The sequence below is a fragment of the Chelonoidis abingdonii genome, chromosome 5 (genome assembly GCF_003597395.2).
Source record: "Chelonoidis abingdonii isolate Lonesome George chromosome 5, CheloAbing_2.0, whole genome shotgun sequence".
In the NCBI taxonomy this organism is placed as follows: Eukaryota; Metazoa; Chordata; order Testudines; family Testudinidae; genus Chelonoidis; species Chelonoidis abingdonii.
Genome location: NC_133773.1, coordinates 76,858,309 through 76,884,477, shown reverse-complemented (window position 1 = coordinate 76,884,477; position 26,169 = coordinate 76,858,309). Strand labels below are relative to the sequence as shown.

At 41.7% G+C, this 26,169-nt stretch overlaps 1 protein-coding gene across 1 annotated transcript in view; it reads left to right on the top strand.

The window, feature by feature from the left end:
• The first annotated feature begins 3,510 nt into the window (after positions 1-3,510).
• GPM6A (glycoprotein M6A) overlaps positions 3,511-26,169 on the top strand; it is a 336,266-nt gene continuing 313,607 nt past the window's right edge. Inside the window, exon 1 of the mRNA XM_075066384.1 lies at positions 3,511-3,561. Coding sequence (XP_074922485.1) covers positions 3,558-3,561 — 4 coding nt within the window. The 5' untranslated portion in view covers positions 3,511-3,557. The remainder of the gene's footprint in view (positions 3,562-26,169) is intronic.

Sequence of the window (26,169 nt, the reverse complement as noted above, 5' to 3'; positions counted from 1 at the left end):
GGATGCATCTAGTGGGGTTCTGAAAGGATCTGTCCTGGGTCCAGTACTATTTAGTATTTTCATTAACGACTTGGATGATGGAGTGGAGAGTATGCTTATAAAATTATAAAACTGGGAGAGGTTGGGAGCACATTGGAGAATACGATTAGAATTCAAAATGGAGAACTGGTCTGAAATCAATAGGATGAAATTCAGTAAAGATAAGTACAGAGTATTGCACTTAAGAAGAAAAAAAAATCAAACGCACAGACTCAAAATGGGGAATAACTGGCTAGGCAGCAGTACTGCAAAAAAGGATCTGGAAGTTATAATGGATCACAAATTGAATATGAGTCAATGTAGTGTGATGCTGTTGCAAAAAAGGCAAGAATCATTCTGAGATGCATTAACAGGAGTGTCATAGGAAAAATATGGTAATTGGTATTTGGCATTCATGAGGCTTCAGCTGGAATACTGTGTCCAGTTTTGGGTGCCATACTTCAAGAAAGATGTGAACAAATCGGCGATTGCTCAGAGGGGAGCTACAAAAAATAAGAGGGTTAGAAAACATGACCTGTGAAGAAAAGTTTAAAGAATTAAGCATGTTTAATCTAAAGAAAAGAAGGCCAAAGTGAGCCATGATAACATTTTTCAAATATATAAAAGATTATTATAAGGAGGACAGTGATCAGTTGTTCTCCATGTCTACTAAGGGTCAGATAAAATGTAAGTGGCTCAGTGAGCAGCAAGGGACAGTTAAGTTAGATATTAGGAAAAACTTTATAACTAGAAAGATAGTTAGACATTGGAATAGGTTACCTAAGGAGGTGGTGGAATCCCCATCACTGGAGATTTTTAAGAACAGGTTAAACACTTGTCAGGGATGGTCTAGGTATATTTAATCCTGCCTTGGCACAGGTGGATGGACACAATGACCTCTTGAGATCCCTTCCAACCCTACATTTCTATGATTCTATGAAAGGCTCTATGTTAGATTACCAATCCCATGAGCCATCCATTCTCCTATATTTATCATGGTTAAAGTTGAAACTATAGGCTCAGTTAATCATTGCCCTGCACATTGTGTAGTTACTTACTCAGTAGAAAATGAATGCAAAATCATATGCACACATGTTGTTATGGGTTACTTTAAATCTCACAGAAGCTAGGATGTGTAACAGCCACTTTTCTTTCAGGATAGAGAACTTTTTGCTATCAGAAAGAATAACATCACCCGCCAAAATACAGGCACCTGGCAAGGCTTGAGTAGAATCAGGACCATGTCGCCCAACGGTTTTCCTTACAGACTGGTATAGCAAATGCTGGGACATTGACTGTTGGAGCTGGGTACATCTGTGCAAGTGGAAGAAGTACCAGGAAGCCAAAGACACAGCCCATTGGTCATATGACTCTGATAAAAAGATGAGAGAGAATTTTGGGAGCAAATGCAGGTTGGAAAGGTTCTTGAAACTGTTAACAAAGAAAATCTCTCCTCTTTTTTGATTCTGCAGTGTTCAGAGAAACAGGACTTCACATTTACAATAAATTAATAGCATTACACTAAAAAAATACGGAACTCCAACATCAGTTTATTTTCCTAACCAAAATGACCAATAGGACCCTGAAAACTGGCTAATTGTATGGGTCAAAATGAGGTAGCAGTGCCAATAACTACACAAGGTGCTAGAAAATGATGACATGAGTCTCTTGCAGCTTTTCCAAATATCTTAGCACTTATTTTAAGTAATAAATAAACAGATCACATGAACAGACACTTGAAGAGTCAGATTTTCCACCATCTTGCCCCCTGTGCAGTCATTTACCATTCTGATATGGTAGCATTTTACAAAATTGTGTGCTCAATTTGCATAGCTTTCAATGATTACATAAGGGAGTGGAGAATCAGGCCTGTAGTGGTAATTGGATCATAAACATTTTCAATCATTTTCTATCATTTTCAATAACTATGTGCATGGACCAGCATGAGTTTATTGTCAAAGTTAATACAACTAGTATCTTTAGGTCAAATTCTGTCCTCATTTATCTTGCACAACTTCATTGATTTAATTCATAATGATCTATAATAAAAGTTCCAAATTAGTGTCCCTGGAAGGAAATGCCAATGGGATACACATATATATATATATACGGGTAAGGGAAGAGTTCAGCCCAAGATGTATATGTGGATAAGCTTAATTTTCTCAGATCATGGTTTAAATACTATTAGCATAATCCTTCCTACACAATCCAGAACATTTCTTCATTCTGAAACAAGAGGTAGGAGAATTTTCCCTCTGTTGGTACTCACACCTTCTTGTCCACTGTTAGAATGGGCCACATCTACCATGATTGAATTGGCCTTGTTTGCACTACAAAAAGTAATTTTCCCTGAGTTGATATTTACCCCTTCTTGTCAACTGCTGGAAATGGGGCAGATTAGCATTGACCCCCCCACTCTGTAAGGCAACTCCCATCTTTTCATGTTCTGTGTATTTATACCTGCCTACTGTATTTTCTACTCCATGGATCTGATGAAGTGGGTTATAACCCACGAAAGCTTATGCCCACATAAATTTGTTAGTCTCTAAGGTGCCACAAGGACTCCTCATTGTTTTCACAATGAACCTGCTCACCTCCCTTCTATCCCCAAACATGTCGCAGCTTGATAAAACAGAAATTTTTTAGCTCATTTCCTGGCATAAATGACAAAACTTGTTTTGATTTCACTGGGAGCAGAATTAGGCCCTGAAAAGTAGGGCAGAGGTCCAGGCTGAGGGAAACAAAACCACTATTGGCACAAGAATTAAATGCTACATATTTACCCAGTCACTTTACAATAATGACAATGTATCAGCATGAGCAGGGGTTAGCTACCTTTTCCATGGTGTGACACCCTTTTCTATATCTGCATCATCCCAGGATCCCTCCCTATCTAGCGGGAACCAACCTCCCACTTGGCAAAAGGGAAGGACAGGGTGGTTGTGGCACTCAGGCTGAGAACTCCTGAGTGTGAGGGAGAGGTACATTGGTATCTACAAGAAATGGGGAAGAGAGTATGAGGATGGTAACTCTGTCCTGGGAAGATGACTATTTATTGTTTATGCTACACTTAGTTCCAGCGCCAGAGGGGTGACTAGTGCAAATTAGTGGGGGCCAATGAATTTGCAGTTGATTAGAAGGAAAAGGCTGCATGAGACCCTCACAATCTGCTCCCCCCTCCCAATCCACCAGCAGAGAGGGGCTGCGGAGCACAGGGGGGGCAGATAAACACTATGCCAAAGTCAGGAGGCTCAGCGCTTCCTTCTGGGTTGCTTAGACCCCGGCCCCTCGCTTGTGCTCCCTGCCCCTTCAGCCGGCCCCCCGCACGCTCTGGGAACAGTTTGGGGGCTGCAGGGAGCGACTGAACAAGGCAGGTGGAGAGGGGGAGGGGTTTCTGGGCCCGCCCCTGGCTCGCCGGCGCCCGGGGCGGGGGAAGCTGCCTGGGACAGGCGGAGGGGGTCAGTGGAAGCTGCCGCTGGTGCTAAAGAGGCCGGGAGGAGCGGCCGCAGGGCTGGTGCGAAGGAGTAGAGGAAAGAGTAATGGGTGAGTCACTGTGGGACCCCCGCGATCTCCTCCCCGGGCGAGCCCAGGCGCTCAGCGGCTGGTGCATGGCCGGGGGCTGCGCTCCGCTGCCCTGGGCGCGCTGCACCGAGTTTGACTTTGCGCAGAAACTTTGTGGAGCGGCGGGAGGGGAGGGACACTGCTCGCGGCTCCCCTGCACCACTCGCCCCAGGAAATCTCCGCGAGCGGCACCGGCGGGGCTGGCAGCGGGTTTGTTTCTGGGCAAAGCAGGTCGCTCCCTTCGGGCTCCTTACAGCTCACTCGTGAGCAAGCAGCTTAGCTGGGCTGTAGTAGGTTGTTGTCTCAAAAGTTGTTGCAGGCGCGGGGAGAGCTCAAAACGCCAAGGCAGAGGGTGTGTTTGTGTGTGTGTGGCAAAGCTGCTTTGGGTTGTTGGGTATTCATGTACCTAGGCGGCTGCTGAGCCCTCTCTGAGGAGTTGGGGAAATGCTGGCTGGGTGGCTCCTGCCGATTTTTGGTCCCAGCCCCCCTAACTTTACTGCTTAAATGCTGAACAGGTCGAACTTCTTCTGTCACAGCAAAGAAATCCTGTAGCCTGATTTCCCAGTGCTGCAAAACCCCTCCTCTGACACCTGGCTCCTGCCACGTTTTTGGCACAGAAACAGAAACTGTCTTCAAAAGAGACCTGTGCTGCTATTCCACCAAAACCAGGTCTGGACCCAATACAGCTTAGTATAAGAAAGCTGCAAAAACTCTAATTAGTCATCTGTAGCATGCTGGATTTCACTGGCTGCACATCCTGCAATTCTTCCAAATACATAAGCAGCTTCTCCTCCTTCCCCTGGATCCTAACACATTCTGATATAACAGTGCTTTCAAAAAAGAGATGGGGGAGGTGTACGTGTCACAACTACTTAAAGTACTGTTGACTCCGCAAATGATAGAAAAGAAGCATCTGAACTTGCTCTCTACCGAAGCAATGGCATTTCTGAAGTGGGGACCAAAAATTGTCTGGCCAGATCCAGGGTTTGCGGTAGGGGTGCATCACGACCTGGATTTTATTTGTGTAATAGCCTTAACTTGTTCTCTATTGGGTATTATATTAGCGTTTGAAGGAGGGTCTAGGACCAAAACTCAGAAGTATCTAGGTATATCCATCTTTTCATAGATTCACAGACTCTAGGACTGGAAGGGACCTCGAGAGGTCATCGAGTCCAGTCCCTCCCCTCATGGCAGGACCAAATATTGTCTAGACCACCCTATAGACATAGCTACCTACCTAAATATCTCCAGAATGAATTCCACAACCCCTAGGCAAATATCCAGTGTTAACACCCTGAAACAGTTAGAACTTTCCTGATGTCCAACCTAAACTCCTCTCCTTCTAACCATGCTTCTGTGCTATCATGAGGCAAGGTGACAAGTTTGCTCCTTCCTCGATGACACCTTTAGATACCTGAAAACTGCTATAAGCCCCTCTCAGTCTCTCTTTCCAAACTAAATAAACCCAATCTTTCAGCCTCGTCATAGCCATTCTCAAGACCTTTAATCATCTCTGGCCTTCGGACCCTCTCCATTTCTCCACATCTTTCTTGAAAGGCGGTGCCCAGAACTGACACAATACTCCAGTAGCTACACGCAGCGCAGAGTAGAGCGGAAAATGACTTGTCGTGTCGTCAACACCCTGTTAAGCATCCACAAATCACGTCTTTTTTGCAACAGTACACACGTTGACCATGTTCTAGTTGTGGTCGCTTTGACCCCGAACCTTCTGGCCCAACTCCCTTCCTAACTCGCTCCAGTCTATGTTGAAACGAACATAGGTTTCTTCCAAAAGGGACGCACTTTGCATTTGGCTTATTGAACTCATCTACTTGGCCTAAACCATCCCAATTGCCAGATCATTGAATTTTCGGACCGCTGTCCCAAAGCATTGCAACCCTCCCAGTGTTGGTAAACATCTCAAAACAAAAAGGCACTTTCTAGCCAACATCTAAGTCGTTCTGAAGATATGAACAAGCGTCGCCAAAACAACCCTTGCGACACTCAACTTATTATAGCTTTGCAAGCCAGATGGCGGCCCCATGAATAACCACTCTCTCTGGATAAGGTATCCACCAGTTATTGCCACTCCACTTCAGATCCCCATCAAATGTAATTGCCAATTTATCGATAAATATCTGCGAGACCGTATCAAATGCCTTACTAAAGTCGATAGCACATCCACCGCTCTCCCTACCAAAGCCGTTACCTGATCAAAGAAGCTATCAATTCGTTTGACCAGCGATTGTTCTTTACAACCATGCTGCTATTCCCTATCATTACCCACCTTCCAAGGGCAAATATCTTTAGTTACTGCTCTCATTAACTTCCGCACAAATTAAACTAACTGTCGTAGTTGCCTGTTGTTTTATTCCTTTATAGAGGGCACTAATATTGCCCTTTGCACTCTCGGAATCCCCCACCCAATGACTTTCCAAAAGATAATAGCAGAGCCAGATACCTCCCTTAACCACCTTGAGTATTCTAGATGCAATTCATCAGCCGGTACTACAGCACCTAACTTCAAGTGAAGTTAACTGCTCTTTATTACTTCTAAACCTACCCCCTTCCAAATCTTTCACTAGTTGCATTCCTCATCGCTCAGGAAGACCGAAACGAACCATTAAGCACCCCATTCAATTTCCTGTACTTCTCCCCCCACGCGCAATGGCCTATCCTTGGTCGGCCTCTGCTCAATGTATTGATAAAAAATCTTCTGTTCCCTGTTATCCCCGTACTATTTACTCATTTGTTGCTGGGCCTTCAACTGGGGCCCTCATCTGTGTTGTGCACTATATCACTTGTAACACCTAGTCCATTTTTTATATGAAACTCCTTTTATTTTGGTCGTGCAAGACTTGCCGGGGGGGGGTTTAAAAGCCCCAAGTGCTTGCCACATTTCTATCTTTCCTACCCATCTGAATAGCTGGCTTTGCCCTATATAGTGTCCCTTGAAAATGTGCCAACTCTCCCAGTTTTTCCCCGCAAGTCTGATTCCCAATGGATACCTGTCACTCTCTGACTACCAACAATCTGCCTTCCTGAAATCCCAGAAAAATGGGTCCGTTTGCGACCTCCTCAGCCCTTCCAAAAGCAAACTTCTATATTCATGATCACTTTCATCACTTCCTTCTACTCAAATCCGAAGAGTTCCTCTATGTTAAAATCAATCAAACACTCCCCCCAGAGCTTTTTCACCCCTGAAATAACAATGCTCAGTCAGTCCAGAACTATGGATAATCTTGCCCCCGCTGTTATTCCAACATATTCGGATAGTTGAAGTCCCCATCACCCACACCAAATCTGGGCTTTGATGCTTTTGGTTATCTAAAAAAAAGCCTCACCACCTCTTTCCACCGGTAGTCCCTTAGAGACCTCCTACACGACATCACCATTTAGCCCCTTTATCCAACTCAGCAACTCTCAAACTTCCCTCCTAGTCCATCTCCACCAGCCAAGTACATTTTATATATAAGGCAACCCCCCCCCTTTTTTCCCTTGTCTTCCTCCGAGCAAATATATGCCCACCCACACCAACATTCCAACAATATATCCCACCGGAGAGTCAAGGCTGATGTCAACAATCATAGTTAATCATTAGTAACCTTCCATTCTCCTGCTAAACCAACTCTCACATTGTTAATAGCATTAAGATACTGTTACTGCTCCAGTTTGGTCCTGAAACCTGCCTTCTCTCTCCAGTATAGTCCCACGCTCCTCTGTTGTTTCCGCCCCATCTCCCAGGTCTTCGCTCCACCCACTTACCTGGGCTGCTTCACCTGATCCCATGAACCTAGTTAAAGCCCTCCTCTACTAGTTACCATCGTGGCAAATAGGTCCCTTGCCCCTCCTCGAAAGGTGAACGCCATCGTCTGCCTTAGCAGTCCTTCCTCAAACTGCACCCGTTCAGAAGCCAAACCCTCCTGGCGACACTACCTCGCATCCAGCATTCACTGCCCATGAGCATCGCTCTGCTGGCCCCTACCTTGACAGGAAAGAATCGAAGAAAAAGACGCACTGCGCTCCAAACCCCACTCGCCAGAGCCCTGAATCACTGCTGATCCGCTCAGCGTCACACCTCGCATATCATTGTGCCTCAATGATGAGTAAGCAGGTAGTAGTCAAAGCCGGAATAATTCGACAAGCCTCTGTAAGCATCCGACTACGGCCCCCGCAGCGCATACCTTCCGAGATGAAAATGGTCAGGCGACAGAAGGTATTACTATCTAGTATCAGCTTCTCGTTCCCCTTCATCTTCAGAGAGTCTCCGACCTACCGCTACCCTGGGCAACGTTCCTATTTGGCATTGGTGCATGAAAACCTCTCAGCCTCAGGGTACGGCTTCTCCCCTTTACTGTAAGGGGTGTTCCTGATCCGCGACTGTACAAGAAGAGCAATAAGGTGACCTATTACCACATGATTGAGAGTTCGCCGTCAGGGTAGAACACTGCCTGCTCAGAAGAACAAGCTGCCATGTCCACCTAGCCATCTCCTCCTCTCACTAAGTGGTGGTCAGCATCCTGTGAACTGGGACACTACCTCAGCTGCTCCATCATGACACTGCCAGGATTGTCCTTGGAAAGGATCTCCTCAATCCTAGTCGCCACCTTCCTGTAGCTCCCCACCTGCTGCCGAGAGGATCCACCATAGGCACCTTCACATGGATTATCCCCGATATCAGTAGTTACATTGGCAATTTAAAGCTTTTGCAAGAACCACACCAAGAATTCTGGGTAGAACAGCATCCATGCTCTGCTGCTGTTCTGCTTACAAGCGCAGGTGAGAGACAGAAGCAGTGCTGGCACAATATGCGGTCCTTCCCAACCATCGTAAGCCTCGCTCTTCAACCCTCTCAATAACTCCATCGCAGCTCCCGTCCATCTTGCTCCTGCTTTAGAAGAAAGGTTTGAAATGCATTATGTTTATAGTTTCAAAGGACTAACGGGCATGGATAGACCAACAAGTACCACCCAACTCCTTACAAAACTCCCTGCTTAGCAGCCCTGTCGCTGGCCCACTTATTACAAGCCGACTGAGTGAATGCCCCGCCCACTGGTTAAGGCTCAGCCAATTACCAGAGGCTTCTAGCTTTCAAACCTTCCTTTGTAGCTCAGCCTCCAACTGCCAACTACAGCACACGGTCCTTCAAACAACCAAAACAAACAAACAGACTGACAAACACAAGCTCAGCACACAGCAGGTAACCCCCAAACACACACACACACACTGCAGACTGTCACTTACCCCACAGATGCTGTATTTACTCCTCCACCTGGAGAACTCCCTTGCGAAACTCCCTGTTAGCAGCCCGTGTTCGCAAAGCTTTTGTATCTTTAAATCATGGGTAGTTGCTTAGTCCTTCCTGTGCTTCCGCTGCTTGTCCTATGGCAACCCCTATCCACTTGCTACTTCTGCCTACCTGCTTCCAACCATCTACCTCTTGTCCTTAATCCCTCACTGCCTCTTTCATCCTCCCTGCCACTTAGTACCTTCTATCTCTAACTCTACCTTCTTGCTGCTTCTCTTCCCAGTCCCCAGTTTTCTCTCAGCTGCTCCTCTTTCCCCTTCATTTCTGTGTTAGCTGCTACCTTGCTATTATCCTGGGACTGAGCATAGATAGTGTCATGATGTAACATGTACTCCTGGAGGGAAAGCAGGGGTAAGTGACCTCTCTCTGTTTGCAGTATTGTTGTAGTGTGTTGATCCTGGGATCTTAGAGAATCATAGTGGAGGAAGGAATGTCTTTTACTGGATAAACTTCTGTTAGTGAAAGAGACAAGTGTTCAAGCTTACACAGAGCTTTTCTTCTTTCTTGTGTGAAGGAAGGGATAATGTCTGTGAGCTATGGGAATTTGGAGTATTCCAATGCCTTGCAAGACCTATGCTCAATAGAAGTATGGAGGATTATAAAGCAATTTGACTTGCATCTCACATAGAACTCTCATTTACTTTTTGTTCATATGTCACTAGTACACTCACAGTAGTGAGGCTATGAAACAACAGTATGCAAGCAAAAAGTAACTTCCATAAATATGGTGTCATATTTGTCTTGTTCTCCTGATCCATGGGTTGTGTAATATAATTTTGATGTCTGACTCTCCTGTGGAGGCCAAAGCAATCGGATGAATGTAACTCGTAATGGACCAGACTCTGAAATTGTGAGCTTCATCTTTGCACATTGGGAAAAGTTATGGCTCTTACATGCAGTAAGGAGTATAGTAATACATTGTTTTATGGAAATCAAACAAAAATGATTTCATCCTACTGCATTGAACTCATAAGGGTGAAATCCTAGCCCCAGAGAAATCAATGAGAGGAAGGATTTAACTGAAATATTCTTGATTGTGAAGAGTGATCATTAGGGTCACACTTGAATTCTTTCCTTTTACTGGGGACTTGCTTAAAACCAGAAAATCCTGATATGAGATATCGCAGGCAAAGAATGACTAGATACGTTACAGATCTATAGTGATAGATAATATCTATCATTGGGGATTGGTCCTTCTTTGAGCAGGGGATTGGACTAGATGACCTCCTGAGGTCCCTTCCAGCCCTGATATTCTATGATTTACCTTATTTAAAAATATATATACACTTTTTTATTTTCAATCAAATCTTTCAAGGTCCAGTTTAGATAACAGCTACTGTTTTTAAACTCCTGTGATCAGAAACAGAGTTGTCTGGATTATCACAGCTCTTATTTTCTTCTGTCTTATTTTTTTTTAGGTGTTTGTTCAACATGTGTTGGTGTGGGAGAGAAAAGCAAAACTTGTTCAGAACTTATTTTATATAAGTCTAATCACTGTATTGTTATATGGTGGGTTTTTTTTTTTTCATTCTACATGAGTTTTGTTCAGGCAGAAAGGCTTGACTTGCATCCAAGCATATCCTGGAACTGGTATATGGCAAATTTGGAGTAATTGCTGACTGTTGATACTAACTGAGCTTCATGTTGCTCAATATAATTTTCTGAAATGTTGTTTATACAGAAATTTGAAGCAGGATTAGTTTTGTCACTGCATCAGACTTTTATCTAATCATCATCTGAGATTATGGAGGGACTAGCTGTGCACCACTGAATCAATGGGAGTTTTGCTGTTGACTTCATTGGGAGTAGGATGTGGACCTTATTTCTTAATGATAAGCGCAACCTTTTTTGGTCTGGATTGTGCAAATACTAATATGCTTAACTATTCACAAAAATAGTATCACTGAACTTGATGAGACTACTTAGGTACATAAAGTTCCATGTGTGTAAGTGTTTGCAGGTTGGAGCCTCAGTAAATGTATAATTGTGAACAGTCATGAGCAGGACAAGTGCCTACAGGATATAAACAAATTAAAGCCCAATGAGTCATTTGAACACAATTAGAATAAATGGAGGACCCGGAAACCAATCTTATTATCTGAAATAAGTCCCATGAGAGACTGATTGTTGAATTTTAAACATAGGCTTTTATATTTAACTGAAGATTTTTCTTGTTTGTAAAACATCTAGATAGCTTTCAAAACATGCAGCATATACACAAGAGACTGGAACATCTTTTAGCAATTTAGCTTGTGCAAATATTTGTGTTTTCAGCAATGTTTAGTATATCATATTAATGCCATGTTTTGGCATGTGAATTATGTATAGGTTGGGTGCTGCAATGTGTTTGAATGTAAGTTTGGTGAACTATGAACGTCTCTTATTAGCCAAGATGTTTGCAGATGTGACATTGATATTGGTTTTCATTACTGTCTTTGATGTTTTGCCTGTTTAAGAACTGTAGAATTAGGCCCCATTAGATGTTTTAGAGTTAGAAAGTTCCTGCTATGTCTTGCTACAGAGAAGACATGTTGGTTCAACTAAAACAAGTGAATACAGTTTTAAAATTGGGGGCGTCACTGCCTATTTCCCATTGTGGAGTGAAGCAGCCTGAAACTGCTAATGCAGTACTGGCCAAAATTGGCCATTATTTGCTGAAAGGGGTAAAGAGACTGAAATAGCCTCATTCTGCCTTGTTCTGGAAGCCCCTTTGTGGGTCTTTGGCTTTGTGGGTTCACGGGATGATATGAAATGAGAGTGGGGTCACAGGGATGACCACATTTCATTATCTCTCATCATGCTGTTCAGAGCCTGCCGAAATTTACTTCATAAAATAACACGTGCTGAAACAGCCTGCCCAGGTTTTGGTAAGTTGCCACACATGTTTTTTCCTTGATGTAAGCGTTTCACAGTCACAGGAGTGAGGCTAAGGAAATATTATTCCTATCTCTACAATGAGCTCTTGAATTTTTTTGGTCACCCATATGCTACAAGGAACTTAATTATTCTATCACATCACCAGATGTGGTAGATAAAAATAGTAAGAGTTTTTAGTCTCGGATATTCTGTTGTAATTAAACATATTTATTTAATTTAACTCCAGAACTAATTTTACAGACTAAAAGGTAACTCTGTTAAGATACAAACCATTAGCAACCACCTCTTATTCATGTTTTTGAAAACAAACTATCCTGCCAATAAATTCAAAACAGAAATGTTTGAATAATTGTTGGAAAATTACTGAATAGTTGCATAAATGCAAAGTGAGAAAGCATGAAGTTGTATTCTTTTCACTGCATCAAAAGATTTGCTTATTCAGTAAAGACCAAAAGAGAGAGCATAATTGAATATCTGTAGACAGAGGGGAAAAAAATCTTATAATAACTATTCATTAAAGTCCACAATTACTACTATTTTTATTTCAGAGCTGAGAATCAGACTCTTGGGGTTGGGGAAGGGGGTGGTGACAAGTTATCAATAAGGGACAGATCCTGAAGTTCTTTACATAAACAAATCTTTTATTAAACTTAAAAGCAGTTATATGCATGGAAAGGTTATGGTTCAGAAATAATCTGTATTCAATTAACTGGAAACGGTACCATACTGCTTGTTTTTGATACAGCTGTATTCCTAGCTAACCAAATTCACCACCTGAAAGCAAATAATTATCCAAATATACGATTATTACCGAACTAACATGGAACACCCTTTTAAAGTCATTATACTAAATGTTTAATGATAAATATTTGGTCGGTGGTAAGCTGTGACAACTTGGCTTGTTGTTCAAAACCTGCTCATTTTGCTGTTATGTCATCCTTCTTTTTTTCCACTGTCAAAGTTATTTCTTTTGTCCACCTGTTGTAAATAATAAGTTTGAGACCTAATTGGGTTATTATATTTATTTATAATTAAAAGTGATGGAAAGTGTCTGTTTGTGAGGTACAAGAACAGTATCAAATCAAGTGCAAGGATTTATGTATTATTTGTTTCATAGAAATTATTATTTAGCTACAAGTTAGTAATTACCACCATCTCTGCAGTCTGGCTGAGAGAGTTACATTTCAGTAAAAAGTTTTGTGCCATTCTACAGCAAGGACCATGTGCTTTCTTGCACTTGTGTGTGGAGTGTCCTTTGATATTAATGAGTTGAATAAATTGAATGATGTCAGTATTGGGAATCCTTAGTTGCAATCACTTGCCTAGAAACACTAAACTTTTTGGGATTGGAGCAGGAAATAGGATGTGATGAATAACTATGTCCTGATTACATCATCATCATTTCCTTAAGGGCAAGCCTTTTCTTGCTCCATTTTGGGAGTAGAACTATTCTGCAGTCTGTCCTGGTGAATCTTAGCAGGCTCCAGAGTGTTCAGAATTTATTTATTGCTCATCCATTGAGTCTTACTGTCACTAGTCTAGTAGAACCAGTAATTTGTGAATCATGATAAATATCACATTTGTCCTATATCCTCCTACCGTACACCTCTCTCTATTATCATGGTATACAGAAGAGTTATTCCAGGGAATAAAGCTGGAGTACTTGTGATCTTTAAAGCTCTGAATAGTCTGGAATCTAGTTATGAGAGTGAACTTCTCACCTTATAACCATTGTAGCAGTTGGCTGGGAGGTTCTTGCTGCCTGCTCCTATCTTTGAATACTCTGTGACCATTGGCAAGATAGTCTCATTTAGAGGCCCTTGCCTTTGAAATTTGATCCTCTTGGCAGTGTTGCCTGGTTCTGAGGGAAGGCCCGCTTATTTTGTGTATTATTTGGTTGACTGTTGGTTGATTCTTTTATATTCGACTTATGTTTTAATTTCTGTAACTGTGCCAAATTGTTACAAAGGTAAGTACTAAGGAAATAATCAAAGTACAAAGAAAGGGAGGAATGAAAGAAAGCTAACAGCATTGACATTCTAATGAATCAACTCATGTTTTATACGTCTCCCCAAACCAATCAACATTGGAGGCCATATTTTCATTTACTGTTTTGTGAGCCCCTAGTGCATAACACCTTCATAATAACAGAAAACATATTTTTCCTCTTTTTATATAGCCCTTTCCTTTACAGGGTAAGAATAGACTCCTCTCCTTCTGTATTTCTCCAGTCTTCTCCCAGAGAAATAAATCTTTATTCTGAACAGTTGTACTTAAGTCTGAAAGCAAGTATCAGTTGACTCAAGAAATATGTTTACTTCTGTTCTCTTGGCCACATCTAGAAACCCAATCAGTCTTTGACATAAATAAAAGTGACAATTGATGTGCCTCAGGGGAAGATTATGGGCTTAAAAATATTTCCTGTGAATAATTAATAGGATTTATTTGGTATTCTGTCTTGATTAAGTCATGAGCTTGATAGCCTGTTGGGAGTGTGAGGCACTCTCAGTTTGCCTGTGCAACTCTGCAGACCCAAACCTCAGACAGTAATTTTCAGTTTCTTAATATAAAGTGTTCTCCTCTCACCAGTTAGCAGAATGCTGAAACTGCTGTGTGAATAGATTTCATATTTTGAATATTTTGTGACCAAGTAATTGTATTAAGTAATTTCTACTTTCTTTGGAATAAATTACCTTTGCAAGAAGGAATACCTAAACTAGAAGAGAAAATTTAAGTTGAGGTTTTTCCCTGGTACTGGTGGTTTGAATTACCAATGAAGACAAGCCTCAGAAAGGGAGGGAGTTAGGGTTGGACTATATACAGATTGTAGTAACGTGTTACTTATCTTGTTTTGAACAGAACATACACAGTCACATCAATTGGCTATCCTGACTGGGACAGGGAGAATCTATTTTTTAGCAGAAGAACTGAATGGCTATTAGTGGAGATGTGGCTGTTCTACAGTACAGACCTGTATTAATCTTGGTATTTAGTACTAAGTTACTAAATGGCGCTGTCATTATTGATTTTGCAGATATAGCACTTTCTGAAAATAGATATAACTTGTCAATTCATTTTTGTTGCATGGTCACTAACATTACTAGTATTAGTATCTGATGGTAAATACTAGAAATACTGATAGCACTTAGTGTCAATCAGTAATATGTGTTTTGGGATAGAGTCTAGTAGTGTGCTTAGTCTAAAATGTAACTTAGTGTTAGATGGCTCTCACCATGATTTTTTTTCTTTTTCATAGTAGTTGAATTTTTGAAGAATTTTTTTTTTTTTTTTTTGCTGCTTCTGATGTAGATGCCTCATTGTGTAAAATGAGCATGTTTGCCTCATTTTCAAAGTTTTAATTCTGTCATTTTAATGATGGGTTTTAAAGGTAGAGATTCATACATATTACTTGCATACTTAGTGTATCTAGTGTACTCTGTTGTTTTGTTTTGGGAAGGCATTGGCAGTTTGAGCTGCACAATCCCACAGGTTAAATAGCAGTTTTTCACTGTTTTTATTTTGGTTTGAGCTCGTTTGTTCGTTTGTCTTTTTGCACGGTAAAAACAACTCTAAATATATGTACTTTAAAAAGTTACCTCTATCTGATTAATTTTTGGGCTCATACTATCTCAATCATGTCTTATTTCTTGTCTCGTTTATTCATTTCATGTTTAAGAAGTTGAATGTCTTTGTGTTAATGCTGTGATTGAGCAAGATATCTCAATGGGTACTAAAATCTGTAGTTTCCAGAACTGATAGAAAATGTGCATGACTTAATAACATTCACATGTGGCTATCTTTTTGCAGCTATAAATCTAAAGGAAAATTAATACATAGTTTGGGAATCTAATCCCGAGCATCATTGAAAAATTACTGGTATTATGGATGTTAAGCATCCCTCAGAATCAGGACATACAGTGACTCCCCTTGGAATAGTTAGTGTAAGTTGTGATTTTGGTTAGAAATAAGATTGCTGCTTAGGAAGTTATGGAAAATACAAGTGTACTATTACAGACAAAGTATGGCTCCTTTGTGTTTAACTTTTGTAATCTTCTTACAGAGATTTACAATGGTCTGTTTGTTAGATCTCCATCAAAACCTTGCTGGTATGTGAGATTAAAAAGGAATTTTTGTATCGATTTATATAAATTTGCTCTGTGGGATTCTTGGCTTCACTGTGCTTTTGTTGGTTCTAGTCTTAAGAGTCACTGTAGAAAAAGCACTTCTACTCAACGGAGCTGCTCCCTTTGTGTAATCTGTCAGTCAGCCTACAAGTATGACACACACAATTTTTTACTGCTTTTTACCTTTGTTAGAGCATCGCACCCACACAGATAAGAGAGCTTTTTGTGTATCACCATAATTGTTTAACCCTGCAAATGAAATTTAGTAATCCGTTGTCCCTCTTCAACTCCATTGAGAACAATGATGTTGCACAGGTGTCATTGACGGTAAGAACTTCGCTTGATGCTCATCCCAGTTTGTGTAAACAAGGCTGCTAGTTAAGGATCAAATATCTATTCCTGGATACAAGGATGATGTCTGCTAGGGGTAGAGTCATTGATGAGACTTAAGATGGCTGAGGAGTCCTGTTCATGGTTTACAGGTTACTTATTGGCTTAAAGCTGTAGTTCAAAGGAGGCTGCATGACATCAAGAATCAGTGGTGACAAGAAAAGGCCAGGGAGATCCAGAGTTTCACTGATCAACATGACACGAGAAACTTTTTACAAGCAATGAAAGCCATCTACAGGCCAAGTTCAAATGGCACAATCCCTCTGTGATCCCAGGACAATTCTACTCTTCTCAAGGACAATGTGGCCCTCAAGCAATGTTGGAAGGAGCATTTTGAGACTCTCATGAATCTGAAGTCTCAGCTGCCACCATTGAGTCCGTTCCTCAGCATCTAGTAATAGAACCTCTTGCTAACCCCCATCCCCATCTTCTGAGGAAGCTTGATGAGCCATCACTAGAGCAGAAACAACGAGACACCAGGCCCAGATGGCATTCCCATGGAGGTCTTCAAAGCTGCTCGAATAGCACTTATGCAAAAACTTCATCAACTTCTTAATGAGGAAATTCCACTCGACCTCAAGAATGACTCGTCCCCTTTCTTAAAATGGTCACAATGCTAGCAATGTGCAGGAATTACTGAGATATTACTCTCCTCTCCATTGTTCGGAAAATATTTGCTTGCATCCTTTTGAACTGTCTCCTCCCTCTTGCCGAAGATGTCCTTTCAGAATCCCAATATGGTTTCAGACTGTCTTGGGGCATCACCGACATGATTTTTGTTGCACGACAGAGCTAAGAGAAGTGTAGAGAACAATACCAGCCATTGTTTATGGCATTTATTGCCCTAACAAAGGCCTTTGATTCTATCAATCATGAAACATTGTGGAAGGTGCTGTCTAGGTTTGATTGTCCATTGAAGTTCATTTGTGTTCTCAGGTTACTTCATGGGATGACTGCCATCGTCCTCTGTATGGGTTGAAGACAAATCCGTTCACCATCTGTGCTGGTTTTAAGCCGTGTTACTGCCCAACCCTTTTTTCCATCTGTTTTTGTCATGATCTTGATTTTCATTTGTGACCCGCTTTCTTCTGGAATTGATATTGAGTATTGCATGGACAGCCAGCCCTTCAATCTGTGACTTCTTGCACATGTAAACTAAGCACATTTTATGGGAAATCATGGTAGGACAATAAATATCAGATCCTCTGAAGTCAGGTGCACAGTCAATTTTCAGAATGGAACTGCAGTTCAGACTCTCCTTCTCCTAATCCAGACCTGCTTATAGAAACATGTTTAGTTTCTGCAATCAGTAGGATGAAACTCTGGTCCCTTGTACAAAATCTGATTTGAAATGGGCCTTACATGTATGTGCTTTGAGATAGAAGAGGAAAGAGATTCTCCACTTCCCCTTCAGAGGCAGAGTGTGGAGCACCTGGATGTTACTGCAACCTAGGGTGTATAGTAATGGCTCTTGCCTGCTGTGCTCCTTGTTCTGCAAATTATGCAGAATGATTGTTTACTGGAGCCAAGGTCCTATAGCTTCACCACCAGTGCCCCAGTGTTTTAGTAAAGAGAATTGTTACATACTGCACAGAAGCATGCACTATTCTCCAAGTATGATTATGTGCCCTAGCCTGCCCAGTGTACTAGAACCATGCTATTTCTTCTGTGTTTTGAGCCATTTTGGGCTGCAGAGAGGTCTACAGCTTTGGCCTATCATCTCTCTCTCATATCTAAAATATTCCCATGGCAATATTTAATTGATCATTTAATCGATTGTTTCCAAAACTTTTCAGAGCTGAGCCCCTCTTCAGGAAAATAAAACCAATTGCCCCTTCCCTCTAAAACCCTGCCATCTGATGTTAAAGGGCTATCCAAAGTGAGTGGTCACTTGGAATAGATTGTATAGATCGGGGGTAGGCAACCTATGGCACATGTGCTGAAGGCGGCACGGAAGCTGATTTTCAGTGGCACTCACGCTGCCCTGGGTCCTGGCCGCCGGTCTGAGGGGCTCTGCATTTTAATTTAATGTTGAATGAAGCTTCTTAAACATTTTAAAAACCTTATTTACTTTACATGCAGCAATAGTTTAGCTATATATTATAGACTTATAGAAAGAGGCCTTCTAAAAATGTTAAAATGGATTACGGGCACGCAAAACCTTAAATTAGAGTGAATAAATGAAGACTCAGCACATCACTTCTGAAAGGTTACCGACCCCTGGTATAGATATTCATAATATGATGATTCCTCTTATTTCTTACAAATGTTGAGCAGTGAAATAGATAAGTATTAATAGCTGAACTATCATAACAGAAATAAATGGAGCAGTTCACATCTCAGCGCTTACTATTTTAGACTCTCTGTATTCAAGGGCATATTGCGTCATCACACACGTTGATATGTTTCAATGTTTTCTTTGCAACCATAAGGGATAGGGACTTACTTTATTTAAAAAAATGAAAGCTAGGGCTCTGGAGAACAATTGAGGACAATAAAGGACCTTTATGCCCTGTGATGGGATGCATTCTACACTGTGAGAAATGCTGCTTTATTCCATTCATGTTTTGTGTGTGTACTTGATGTTGCCTGCATAATTTTACATGAAAATAGCAACTACTGCACTTTATTTTCATTTAATTTGTGCATGTTGTAAAATGTGTGTATAAATATCCATGCAGTTTGCCTAAATGGTACACCATACAGTACTCTGTAGCCTAGGGGAACGCACTCTCAGCTGTAAATCAAGAGTACGTTAGTTTGAGTTTTGACTCTGCCTTGGACTGCTGTTAAAGGATTCATAATGAATAGAAATAATTATTAAGCCAGTTCGTGTAGCACTACGGTCAGGGGGTGCAACTATCATTGTTCCATTTTACACATAAGGTAACTGAGAGTGTGCATGAGATGACTTCAGACAGATCTGTAAATGGAATCCCATGCTCTGATATGACAAATCAAATCTTCTCCATGTTGCCAAACTGTCTCAGAAGAAATGGATTAAATTATGTGCTTATGTAACTCTCGCTAACCCAGTGTGGCACTTTATCATTCTCTAGTAGTGAGACAGAGGTTTGCATCTGCTACTTCTGTCATGCTAATGGACCTGGTTCTTTAGTTCAAGTTGTTAGAGGCTCATACCTTTCCAATCCAGAGATGCTAGGTTCTTTCCCTGGAGATGCCAAAACAGAGGCCATTTGTCTTTGGATGCTAGACTGACCACACTCTTCTCCAGAGGAAGGCACAGAACCTATTTTATGGAGTGTCTAGATTATTATCATCACAAAGATGTAGGAATTGATATACCTGAAACTCATTTTTTGTTAAGAGTGAGGAAATTGAGGCTGGTGGCATGGGCCTACTCCTGTTTTTTTCACCTTTTTGCTCCACAAAAATGATGATGGTTTAGGAATAAGAACCCCCAGTGCTGCTGCTGCTCCTCTTCCCTGATCTTTTTATATTTACCTAAAACAATACCAGTCCCTTGTGAAACTAGCCGTGTTTCCTTCAAGACTGAGATATGAGAGGAAGTTGTATGATTAAAACTAAAGAAATTGATTTTTGCTTTTTACTTACATTCGTTATATATAATTCATTTCATATATAAAATGTAGGGTCACACTTTGTGACTAATCAGTTTCGTTTCTCCATTCCCTTTTCAAACTCTCCCTGTTGTAACTCTGGGTACTGCCGATCACTTGGCTGAGAACCAGGTCAGGAAAATGTCGCAGCAACTGGAACTAACCCTTCAACCTTCAGTTTCCTTTTTCACTGGACAGCACAAGTTTTTGTTTCTATTGAACAAAACAAAACTGAAAACCTGAAAATGAATTTAGTTTTCCGCAAAAAGCTCAAACTATTCTAATGGATACTATATAATAGTTAGGAATTGAGAGATAATTTTGGACTCATATTTTAAGGTTAACATTTTAATCAGATAACAGATTTTAGTTCTGGGCTTGCATTCATAATCTTAAAAATACGTGATTAAAGAAACTTGAATCCGTTTTCTAATTGCTTGTAAAAGCATACATATTTCAGAGTAAGGATAATAATACCTTCTTTCTCAGCCTACAGTAAAGGGATTTGAATCTGCCTGGTGTGTAGTAAACAAAAATGATAAAGCTTGCAGCTGGTATTCTAATAGCTCCAAAGATGTGTTTTATATTGTCTGGCTGGGTCTTGACAGATTGCTTGGATTAATAAAGCATTTGAAATAATCACTCTGATCTGCTTAGACACAAGAATTTATAAGCAGGAAAATATATTTACATGTAATTCAAACATTAACACATGCAGAATGTGGGGAATATTACACAGCCCAAAAGAAAATGACAATAAGTCAGTGGCTCTTTGTGACCTCTTGAATAGAACAACTTTTTCAGCGTTAGTGTGAAATACAGGATGAAATTCAAATGTCAGTGGAAAACTAGGTTTAAAATCTGCGTTTCTTGTCAAAGTATGAAGTGTGTGTGTTTGACTTTTACAAAATGAAAACAAGGTGATCCACTATAAGTACATGCAGAATAAGTAATTCTTACTTTCCTGCCCATTCCTGGTTCATTTCCCATTACATGAGCAGGATCAGAGCTTTACTTTGCACAATACATAGTTTGCGAATTTTATGTAGGTTCTTATAATGATATCCTTTCCCATAGTAGCTGAGTGATTCTTGGGAGAGAGAAACTGTGTTCTCATTTGGTTGATTTTCGTCCCTACTTTTCTTGAAGTTGTTGGGGCTTATATATATTAAAAATTACTTCCACTTTCATCTCTGTCTCTGCTCCGTCCCCTCCTCATCCTAATCATCTTTCTCTGCTACAGTCCTCTCTCATCCTTTTTGCTGGTTTTATTTGCAGCTGTGGGAAAGCTAAGTTTAAAAAAAAATGAGTTTTATACGCTGACCACAAATCTCACTGCTTTCAGAACATTCTAATCTTCTCCAGTAACGAGTTCAAAGCCTTGGCCCTGTTGCTGAGAGAGCCCTGTCTGCTAACTTTATGAGCATCACATTTTTCTTGAGGAATGTAGCTCTTGGGCAAGGTCAATGGGAAGGGAGAGAGAGAGGGGTGCTCTCTTAGGGTTTCTTCATAGAAGGCCTTGAAGGTTAGCACCAAGACTGTGAATTTTATTTGGTATTCTGTAGGGTACCAGTGAGGTGAGTAGACTACTGGGCTGCTGTATTCTTTGCTGCTGGTGTTATTGAAGTAGCAGATGCTGCATTCTGGATTAATTAGTTATTTAAATATTGGAGTGCTCATCAGTAGTTATGATGAGTTTTAGTAGCCCAGCCTGGAGGTTGTGAAGACATGATCACCATGGACTTTTGATAAGTCTCCACATCTATCATGCAACTTGGTAGTATTGTATGTCTGAACTGCAACCTGTGTTACCTTACACTATAGGCTTTTCTTCATAAAATAAGTTTTTAATCCAACAGTGAGTAGTCATTAATTTTCTTATTTTTAATGTTCTGTGATGCAAAAAATGGGAGTTTTTAACCACTGTAATATTAACTCACCTTTTCTCTGTAGGGAGATTTCTCCTTCCCCTTCCCCAAGAGCATCCCAGTGCAAGAGGGCAAAGGTCTCACTGATACGTGGTAGCAAGTTTCAGATACACTGGACTGGTCAGGCCATCACAACTCACTGTCATACTCTTTATCTAAAAGGTGTCATATAAGCTATAAATAGCAAGCTAATAACATACCAATCGTTCATATTATAGTGTGTGTGTGTGTGTGTAGGACAAATTCAAAATTACTGACACATTGGAAATTATGTTATCAAGGTGTGTATGCCAGGCAGGGCTAAAGTTACTCCACCCTAGACAAAGGAAAGAGGTTCTGCCACTCGGAAGGCATCAACAAGGTATATTGAAACAATGGGAACACAAATTACGTAGAAGATAAACAGGACTATCAAGACAGCAGGGGGAGACAATTGCAGGAAACTGTTTTGCATTTTAAGAAACTCCAGTCGGGGAAAAAACGGCATGTAACTTCCTTCACCAAGAGATTCCATGTCACCTTCCTCATAGGTTGAATGAACTTTCCTTTGGGGGTAATCTTCAGAAGAATCCATTTAAAAAGTCCACTGTATTTTGGATTATTTGCTCCTCTCTTTATAGTAATCTTTCAAAGACAAAGGAGCAGAGCACTTTGGCCTTTGTGGGAGTTTCTGGCTAGATGGGTGGTCAGCCGTCTTGCTGTTAAGGTAGATTGGTAAGGAAGCTAACCTGAACAGTGGATGTAGCTTGTTTTGATAACGCTTATCCTCTAGAAAGTGTTTGTTTTACTTGTTTGCAACCATTTCTAACTCTATCTTTTGTACTTGAACTCACTTAAAATCCTATCTCCTTTTTTAAATAAACTTGTTTTACTTTTAATCTAAACCAACCCAGTGTGTGTTTTGGCTTAAAGTGATGTTCACTCCAGTTAATATGCCAAGGTTCTGGGTATTGTACCTTTTGAAGGAACAAGAAAACGATAGCCTCTCTCTGAATGGTCCAGGAGAGGGCTGGAGATTGCAGAGCACCTGATTTTGAGAAAGTTTGGGACTGGGGGTTTGTTATGGTCGTCTTGTCAGGTGTAGCCAGAATGTGGCTGATGTGTAACAAGCAAGCTGCTAGAATCAGAATTGCTGAGCTGGAGCTGCTTAAACCTCCAACACTCCGTGCTGGCTTCTGTGATGGCTGGGGGTGTCCAGACAAGAGAACATCATCAGCAGAGCCGTTTGAAACACTTTGTGTCACTGCCTGCTCTGTAATCCTATCTCTTGCTGGTTTGGCTTATATCGCAGAACCAGAGTTGCTAACTTTCACTTGGTGAATAAGCACCCTGACTTTCACAATAAGCCAAAAATCAAGCTAATTCCATTTCGAAACAAGACCAAAATAAGCCAATCGCCAAGAACCGCAACGCTCTCCCCCTGGCGTGCAGTCTGGGACTGTGGTGGGTCTGCTGTGCACCCCTGACTCTTTCCCCCACTTGCCCCTGCTTTCCAGGAGCTGATAATTTAAAAGAAGCTACAAGGCAAAAACTAGCCAACAAGCAACTCACAAACCAATTAAGCCAAAAAGAAGCCCAGTTTCTGTGTTTTTTAGAGGGTTTGGCATGTCTGCCCAGAACATGACAACAGACTCCGTGCCCCAGCTCTGATTAGTGGAGTTAGAGAAATCAATAATCTGGAGTCATCCACTTTGGAGCAGCTATTTCAAGGATGGGGACAAAACATGCTGAAAACCCTGCTAATTGTGGCTGGTCCTTGTGTGGATGGCCAGAGGAGGGCGCAAGGAGTTGTGACAAAAAGAGTACTCTCCTAATATCCTACTGCGTCTCTCTCTCTTACAGAATGACAATAGAAATGACTATCTCGGGCAGCAGTAGTTTCCGTGAAGCATTCTGCGTCGGATTAAGGGTGACGAATGAAATGAGAGTAGTTTAGTGTAAGCCAGCTAAAATTTATACTTGTGTGAGAATTTGGGGGGAGCCTGGGGGCTTTGCTACTCCTCCCCTTTCATACTTTTAACCTGAGAGGGTTTGTTTTCTTTATTTTTTTAACTGCAGTGGATCTCCTTGTCAGCTGCCAGTTGTGTTTCAGATCCATCTGCAGAATTCGGTGAGTGAGAGGAGAGTGGGGACTGCTTGACCCCTTACTTTCAGCCTCGTCAGCCAAAGAGATCCAGACACTATGCAGGGACACTGAAGGAGGCAATCTGCCCTCTTTTGTGTCACTCTCCAGTGATCCTACTTTCATTCATAGGAAATGTGGCCATGCTTGATTGCCACAGAGCACCTCCATTGTGGGAGGTGTGTGTGTGTGTTTTTCCTCTGTGAGAGCTGGCTTGGTCTTGTTCATGAACTACTTTTCACTACCCTCAGTGTTCATCTAGTCCATCTTAAGAAATTGTGGCTCAAACAACATGGTTGCATGAAATGAAGCTCATGTCTTTAGGATGCAAAATAACAGACGTCTAGCTCTAGTATTGGCCTTGTTATCCAGTTTGTAGACAGCCACAAATACTGACACATGTATTATTCCATCTGGTAGAGGGCAATGTCCATTTACGTACTAGCAAGTACATTTCACGCTAGAGATTTGTTAAATTCAGCTTTTTTTGGTTTTGGGGAATTTTGTGCACAATTTTTCACCATTTTGTGTGTCTCCCCCCCATTTATTGAAATTCCAAAAAACCTTGTTTTCACATAGAGCATTTATGAAATACAAAGTTGTACGTAGTTTTTAATGCAAAATCCTTTTCAAAGCCACTGCTTACCTTTGCCAAACTACGTGAAAATAAGTCTATTTTCTAGCTGTTATCAGAATGTAAAAAACCTGGAATGTTGAATAGCCTTGCGTGTTGTTACAACTACTCTACATTCCTGTTTCTCCCTCCCTTCTACTTGTGCCAACCAGCTGTTGAATAGTGTCCAATAGCAGGAGTGACTATATTATAGGGCTTCAGCAGGTGTCAAGTTTGCCTTTCTTTAGGGCCAGGAAGGAGTTTTCAATTATTATATTTCCTTCTTTTTAGCTGAAAATGGCTGTGTGCGAGCAGCAGTTTGCCTGTGTCCAAGAACTTATTGGGTTTCCAGGAAGTGGGCAGACAAAAGCCCGCCCACTGTTAAAGGACCCCCCCCACCAGCCTAAGGGGAGGATCTACAGGACCTCAGAACCCAACTGATTGCGGGGGACAGCTAACAAAAGAACAGGGACAGGAGTGCGGTCAAAGGGTCATAAGAAGGGAGCCTGATGGGGACACCGAGCTGAGAACCCCGGACAGCACCCACTGCTCTTCGAAGGCGTCAAGGGAGCCAGTGGACGCCGCCCAGAGGAACTCCGCCCGGATATATGAACAGACTAAGGACTGGAAACAAGCCCCACAGTCACAGGAGTCTCCATTGGCCAACCTCCTCTCCCTTGTTGTGTAGATAGCCAATTTAGCAAGGGCGAGGAGGAGGTTGATCAGGAGATCCCGCGACTTTGTGGGGCCATGGATAGGGAGTGCATAGAGAAGGAGATGAGGGGAGAAGTGCAGCCAGAAACTCAACCGTATATTGGTGAGGAGCTGGTATAGGGGCTGCAACCTGGCGCACTCTAAGTAAACGTGTGCCAGGGTCTCCCTTGCGCCGCAGAAGGGACAGGTGTCTGGGACAGGGGTAAACCGTGCCAAATACATGCCCGTGCTCACAGCCCCATGAAGGAGCCGCCAACTGTGTCCAAGAAGTGGGAGGGTTGGAACCTAACTATTCAAGAAGTTACTTAAGCAGAGTCAGGATGAGCTCTACCCTGACATCTGGTGGTGAATTGTGGTGAGTTGTGCAAAAGAACTTCAGGGTCTGGTCTTGTCTGCATAGGCACACCCACCCTGCCTAACATGAGCCCCCATCTGCCCAAATGGTCACTTTGGCTGCTGTGGGATCCCCAGTTTCTCTGTTGTTGGGGCAGGAAGAATAAAGTGTTGTTACCCTGTTTATGTGAATCAAGGCCAGTGGAACTGTTTTATGACAGAGGGACTCACTAGACAAGGGACATGGGTTCCAGAACCCAGTGAATTGAGAGATGCTGGGGACAGGTATTTGTACCTGGTGGTGTGGGCCCCTTTTGAGGGCCTGAAGCACCAGTTGCACCTTCTATTGAATAGAAGAGCTACTTTTGATTCCTTTAAGAGTCTAGTTACAGGCTGCTGTGCTGAGTTCACTTTGGGCCAATGGTGCACCAGTACTGGGGCTCCCCTACTACAAGCTGAAATCACTAAAGAGCTGAATTTACTAAGAGCTGAGATCACTGAATGCTGTGTTAACTAGTTGGGGGGAGCCTAAAGATATATTGCTAAGCGGCTGGCAGAGCAGTTTGTAGGATGCTTGGAGCAGCCCACAGGACGGTGAGT